Source organism: Apaloderma vittatum, unplaced genomic scaffold (genome assembly GCF_000703405.1).
Source record: "Apaloderma vittatum isolate BGI_N311 unplaced genomic scaffold, ASM70340v1 scaffold2272, whole genome shotgun sequence".
NCBI lineage: Eukaryota > Metazoa > Chordata > Aves > Trogoniformes > Trogonidae > Apaloderma > Apaloderma vittatum.
This window is the reverse complement of record NW_009705099.1, coordinates 2,938-9,803: the sequence shown is the minus strand read 5'-3', so window position 1 is coordinate 9,803 and position 6,866 is coordinate 2,938. Positions and strand designations below refer to the sequence as shown.

At 41.9% G+C, this 6,866-nt stretch overlaps 1 protein-coding gene across 1 annotated transcript in view; it reads left to right on the top strand.

Annotated features, from left to right (window-relative positions):
- LOC104270789 (chromosome unknown open reading frame, human C20orf194) overlaps nt 1–6,866 on the top strand; it is a gene marked incomplete at both ends in the record, with an annotated part of 44,093 nt that overhangs the window by 34,998 nt on the left and 2,229 nt on the right. The window contains 5 exons of the mRNA XM_009865254.1: nt 3,957–4,092; nt 4,439–4,525; nt 5,588–5,694; nt 6,387–6,461; nt 6,630–6,832. Coding sequence (XP_009863556.1) covers nt 3,957–4,092; nt 4,439–4,525; nt 5,588–5,694; nt 6,387–6,461; nt 6,630–6,832 — 608 coding nt within the window. The remainder of the gene's footprint in view (nt 1–3,956; nt 4,093–4,438; nt 4,526–5,587; nt 5,695–6,386; nt 6,462–6,629; nt 6,833–6,866) is intronic.

The following is a 6,866-nucleotide window of genomic DNA, read 5'->3' as shown; positions in this document are numbered from 1 at the left end:
TCAAGGCCAGGTTGGACGGAGCCTTGAGTAGCCTGATCTAGTTGAGAGACGTCCCTGCCCGTGACAGGAGGTTGGATTAGATGATCTCTAAGGTCCCTTCCAGCCTAGGCCAGTCTGTGATTCTATGAAGAAAATAATGAAGTGTCAATAATGATTGAAAAGTTAAGAGTGTGGACTTGCCTTCTTGTCATGAGATAGAATAAAAATAAAAATACTCAAAGCTATCTTGTTTTTAAAGCCGGTTGTACAGACCTGGTTTGGTGAGAGTTTTTCATTGTTTGAGGAGGAACTGGGAAACGCTCGGGACAACTATAGCTCATTTTCCTATGGGCCCAACCCTGAAAGAAGGAAAAATACCGGAGGTTTGAAGAATGTTCTTCTGGCACTGAATTACTTCGGCATGTCACAAGGTTTTGTTGTCTCGTTTTCAGATACAGAATGTGACATTAGATAGCCTAGAGGTCTGTTCCTGTAAAGCACATTGTTTCGCATGAATAGGGGCAATTTTTGTGCAACGAGTTGGGAGAGGAAAAGTATGCTTTGAACTGAGATGGGGTACGCTTTTCAACTTTCCAGACCAATGCAGAATCGTATCCTGTGTGTAGCAGAGAATTCCGCGTGGTTGAGGCTTCGTTGCTGGTGCCACACTAACAATATTTAACGAGACGTTTGCTTTGAGAGATAATTGCTCTACTTTTCTGTGTCATGCACCCCGATATTAATATTTTGGGCTCCTGTAGCATCGTCGGGCCAAGACATTGGTGTACAAATCTGAAAACAGAAGCTCGCAATGCGGGTGTAAGGAAAACCAAACGTGGGGGCAGGCAAGTAGGAATTAATTAGACTTTTTGGATACTCACCTTGTTTACCTTGCAAATTTTACGAGTGAGCAGGATTAGCTTTTTGCTGCTGGTTTTTGTGCCTCTTCTGTTGTGTGATTTTCTCTAAGAAAGGGATACCTACACGTATTAGCAGCGTACTTGTTTAAATTTAAGAAAACCCCATACTTGCCTCTGAGTGCTGTAATTTCCCTTTGTCTCACTTCTTCCAAATATGCTTTTTAAAAAAAAATTTCCCAGCCCCCCAACTCCGTTTCTTGCACAGAAGCTGTAAGACGACAGAAGTCTAAGGGCACGTTGGCATCTCTTGTGTTGTATATGAAGCTGATTTACAGATCAAGACATCACCATTGTTAAATATACCCATATATACATTATTGTTGTAAAGCAAACGTATTTTTAATCTATCCCTCCTGTTTCTTTACTGCTTCTATTGACGTGCTATTCCCCAGGCTGCAAAGATTTTTTTTTTTATTGTTTTTTTTTTCTTTAGATGAGTGTATAAATAAGTACTGGGTGGTCTTCAAAATGCAGGAGAAACAGAGATGGCAGTCACAGTTGAACTGGAAAAGGTCAAAATTATTTGTTCCTGAAGCCATGTAGGCATCTTACAGTTCTCAGAAAGCTATTTCTCCTCTGGATACCTGCCCATCAACTCGGTCTCGCGGACCTGCTAACCCAGGGCCAATTACTGTGGGATCCTGGCACTGCTGAAAAGGTGTGGGCAGAGCCAAAGCTCGCAGGTTCCCCAGGCTCTGAGCGCTCTTCTCTTGATTCCAAGGCTGCGTGGGAGTTTACCAGCAAGAAGGACAGACAGTGCCCGAAAGCTATTCCCCTTAGACAAGCACAAATGAAGTGGGGAGTGATGGAGAAGAGAGAGAAGGTTCATAGGTTTCTGATTTCCTCAGTATTTTATTCCTTGAGTCTTCTTGAATTTTGCCAGCTTAGCCCTTGACAATTAGCTTTTCTCTCCAAGGCATCGTGCTTTTAACTGTAACGTATGCTTCGTAGCGTTCGAGTTGCGCAGCGGCCTCATTGTTCTGTGCCAACTTCACAGAAATTATGGCTGTGTGTTTAATTAAAGTTGACTTTTAAATTAATATGGAGTTTGGGGTTATGAAGGAAAAGAAACAACACCCCACTGTTGGTAGCACACAGCATGGTGGTTGTTGATTAGCGTATTCATACTTTTCATCTCAATTACGTGATCTACACAATAATTTCAGGCATGCCTGTAACTTAAATTTCTGAGCGTGCTCGCTGTTCTCCCCCACCATCCACCCCATCTCTCTCAAGAGGATCTGTACGTTGGAGGGAACTTTGGTGTTTCTGCAATTGGAGCGGAAACTTCTGTGGGAGATCAGAAAAAGTGAAATACGAGCGATGGAAATTTGCTTGGGCCGTTATTAAAATTCACGCTTGAGAGACTTACTGCTGCAAGTAGCATATGGTATAATGTAAGTACCCTGGAAATATTTGGTATAGAAATTTTGGTGTAAAGGAGCCTCTGCAAGGATTAGTGGTTTTTAATGACTTCTGTAAAGACCAGGAATAACTGTAGGCAGCAGATCATGTTGAGAGCTTCATTCCTTTCAGTAGTGACGAGCTGGGGGCAGGGGAGCTGCGTCCTGGCTCGGTTGTTCCTGTGTTTCCTGTTCTGTCCTGTAGTATTTAGGGTTACAAGAAAGTGTCCGAAATGAGCTGCACACCTTGAGCAAAGAAACAGCGTTTCTGACAGATGCTGACATCCTGGCGAGTCCCAAAGTGTTGGCACTGCCGTCTCTTTGAGATGAAATTCATCCTGGTGTTAACTTCTTGGTATAACTGGAAAGCGGATAGCCTGCAACGCTGAGCTTGGATAGGTGTGATACGTCTTCTCCCATTTTTTTCCGTAGGGACATCCCTTCCAGTGCCCAAGGCTCGACGGCTGTGGGCGCTGGGGCGTTATTTCTGATTTGCCTTCTGCAGTAGCAGCGGTCGGTTCTCGTTTTGCACAAAACTTGTCTCATAGCTGGCGAGCCAGCCGGTGTAATGTGTAGACTATGATGCCGTCCTCGAGTCTCGGAAAGGTTTTTGCTGCAGAAGTGTAACTCTTTCTTCAGTGAAATTGGTGGCACTAGGTGCGAGGTGAAGGGATGCTGTCAAGTCTGAGATAGGAATTGCTCTTCTGGTGACACAGCTGAGTCTTTTTGGAAACGGAGGCTTGGGACAAACACTTATCCCATTAGGTTTTTTTCTTCCCGTTATCTTTTTTTGATGTATTGTGCTGTCTGAATATCTGAATACCATTTTGAGGTCTTTTTTTAAAAATAGAGACAAAAAAACTCCACAACCCAAACCCTTCTTTTGGTTTAAATGACAACTGTCAGAGTCCGAAATACTGATTCTTAGCTGTTGAGCGTATCTTTCTACACAACGAAGTGACCAAGAGGCTCTAAAATTTAGTACTTTTAGTAAAAATTTAGTACCTTTAGATTGATTCTTGTATGAATTTATTCTTCTAATTCATGGATTCTTTTTATCAACTGAGTCTAAATTACTTCTGTTACGTGAAAGAAAAATGTCTCGACCTGGTATAGCTGTGTTTTTGGCAAAGCAGGCTTTCCTCATCGGGTGAGTTGCCTTCAGTGAATGGCAAGACTTGTGTTGTTAATTTTCAATTTTTTTGGCAAGTTTATTTTCACTGAAGCACGAGAGCCCACCGATTACAACATCCTGCCTTTTTCCCCCCTCGAGTCATTCCAGTGACCTAAGAGGGTTGTTTCCTTCGGGAGGTGTCACTCCTGCGTGTCCGCGGGTTGTGGCACAAAGGGCAGCTGGACTGGCTGCCCTCTGCACGTGGTCACAAAAGAAAGGGTGAACGATAATCCCACGTTTCATTCTTCCCCAGCGTTCACGTGTGAAGTCAGATGGGCTTCTGGGTTTGCTGGGCGGGCAAGAGATGAAGGGTTCCTTGCTTGGTTTTGTTGGTTTGCTGTTTGTTTTTTTATTTTCCTAAGTGACATTAACGTAGCGAGAGGGAAGGAAAATAAGAATAGCCGTTGTGTTACTCAATCGTTCGTTAGTCGCTGGTGTCTGTCTGACTTGTGTAAACTATCCTCTGATTGCCTTGTGCAGGGCTGGTGAGTAACGTGGTTTTCACAAGTCATGCTACGGAGCAGAGGCACCCACTCCTCGTGCAACTGCAGAGCCTCATCCGAGCGGCGAATCCTGCCGTTTCGTTCATCTTGGCAGAAAATGGAGTTGTAACGAGGTAAGGTTCATCACCCTCCCGTATCTGGCGCTTTTGGCACATGGGAAACGTGTGCTTAGAAACTTCTCTTCTCTTGTGTTACTCTGGTAACTTATAGAAGGAAGGTGCAGATATTTCTTAATTGCCTCTCAAGCAAAAGGCATCTTCCCTTTACATTTGTGGTCATATAAATACAGCGATTAGGAAACTAAAGTTTTTGTTTGCAGGTTATGACTTATGTTACTGTCATACTCGGGAAAAAAATGCTTTTATTTTTACTGTGATTAACACGTTCTCATTTATGTAAATAAATAGCCATCTTATTCAACTTATAAAATTAAAAATCTTCATTTTTATCTCTTTATAGGAACGAGGACATTGAGTTAATTCTTTCAGAAAGCAGTTTTTCAAATCCGCAGATGATGAGAGCTCGATATTTAATGTATCCTGGCTGGCAAGTATCTAGAATGAGAAATACTAAAACTATTTTTCTAATTGACATGAAGATTAAAAAGTCTCAGTAACTTAATTTATACTTTTTTTTTTTTTTCCCCAAGACTACTCTTTTGGAACAGGCAATAGCTTTGTAAATCATTTTTAAAAGAGAGCTGATGAGTATTCATAGTAGATAGACAATTGCTGTCCTTTTATGGCGAAAAGGATCCTTTCTGGACACCATTTAAGTCAACGGCAAGATTGCTGTTGCTTTTCAGAAGAATAGAGAAGAACCCTCTGGGAATAAGCTGGGAAGGATCAGGATGGGTGAGGTCAATAATGACGAGCGTAATTTCGTTCTGACAGCTATTCAGCCTTACTGGAATGAACTTGCTATGTCAGTCGAGCGATTAACAGAACAATTATTCACAAAACCCAGCACTCTTATTGACAATCTTGGCACAACAATACGTGGTTCCCGAGCTTTCCGTTCCGTAGCGAGCGACCATTTTCATGGGTCGGGGTTCTTTACGCATCTTGTTGCAGTTATCTGTGCTGCACCTATTTGGCAGAAAATATAAACCTGTCACCCCCTCTCTAACTCCCAGTTTTCTAGTTTATAAGGCTGGAAGCATGATTTATTTCCCGTGCCTTGCACCTATCTTTTTTGATTTGTAATTCTTGCTTGGAAGGCTCCTCAAAGTAAACTGGCACGAAACTTGGGATGTCAGAGCTGCCTGTGGATTGCACGGAGCCAAAAGGAGAGAAAGCAGGAAAAGAAAGTGTTTAAAACTTTTGGACAGCTGTTAATCAATTTGATGATAGTACGCAAGAATAATACGTACATAGTACGTAAGGAAACAAAAATGGAGCAGGAAGAGCATCAAAAGGAGTCCTGAGCGCTTTGAACAACTTCATACTGTTAATATTGCATTTCAGGGAAGAAAACTTTTTTTTTTTTCCCTGTGAGCAGGGCTTACCAGTGGTGAAATAATAGATGTTCCTTTCAAATTTGTTAGTTGAAGAGCACAGTCGCATGTTTGCTGTACGTTGAAGGTCTATGTTTGGTTTTTGTCTCAAGGTATGAAGGCAAATACGGAGCTGGGTCTGTCTTCCCTCCCATGGTTCAGATCTGTGTGTGGTTTAATCGTCCTCTAGAAAAAACACGATTTGTGACCAAATGTAAAGGTACGAATGAACTTTGACTGACTTGATTTAAATCCAAATACTGGGGGATAGAGGGGAAGGAAGGCACTGACGTAGCACCAGTTATTTAATTACTGCTGAAGTAAACTTTTAATTGAAAATTCAGCTTTCCTTCCTTAAAGTACATTAAATTATCTGCTTCAGTGTCTGCTCTGGAAAAATGACCCATGATTTTGTTCACATGAAAGTCTAATTTAATTTTTTGTTTCTAGAGACTGAGACACTTCTCTTCATACATTTGCTTTTTGGTTTATGTTTAATTTTATTTAGTAGTGTCGGAATACCATCAGCTTCTGCTTTTTATGCCAAATAATTCTTTGTAGTTACTAGAAAATCAGCTCAACTCTGTGTTAGGCTACTAGAGTTAGATATATAATCATGCCTTTCCTTCTTTCCTTAGCAAAACAGTGTTAAGGAGCACCACTTTACTTTCCACACACACTGTAAGCGTTCATTCTGCCAAAAAACATGTTATTTCCCACCTACCCCATAGCAAAGAACCGAGATCAAATAGAAATGGTACGTAGTGGGGCTCCGGGGGACGCCGCAGCTTTTTTCCCCCCTCGAAGCACTAGGATGTGGATTTAGAGACCTGTAGCGTAGGTCTGACCAGAAGTTATACCAGGGAGGAGAAAAATAAGTGAGATAATCTGTTTGTCTTCTATTTCAAACAGCGATTAAGTCATTGCTCAAGCCGAGTCCTTTTTCTGGAAACATTTATCACATCATGGGCAAAGTTAAGTTTTCAGGTGAGGGCAAATTTACTACTTATGCATTGTCTTGTGATTGCACTGCGCGTCTACATATTTGATTTTTTACTTTTCTTTCATGTACTGTATTTCCTGCGCTGATGTGTTGATGCTAAATGAAGTTAACAATTATTGGGACCCTCCTTTCTTCCGTCTCCTCCTTTTTAGATTCCGATAAAGTGATTGAAGTGTGTCACAACACATCATCGAACTCCCTGAGCCTCGTGCCTGTTCAGGAGGGGCCGACTCCTCCTGATTTGAGAAGCGATAGCAGAGATTGCGGCAGCCAGCAGGAGTGCTTCCTTGTGTTCATTGGCTGCTCTCTTAAGGAAGAGGATATAAAAGATTGGCTCAGAGAAACTGCAAAACAGGTTCGTGGGCATGTTTGCTTTTGCTCCGTGTGAT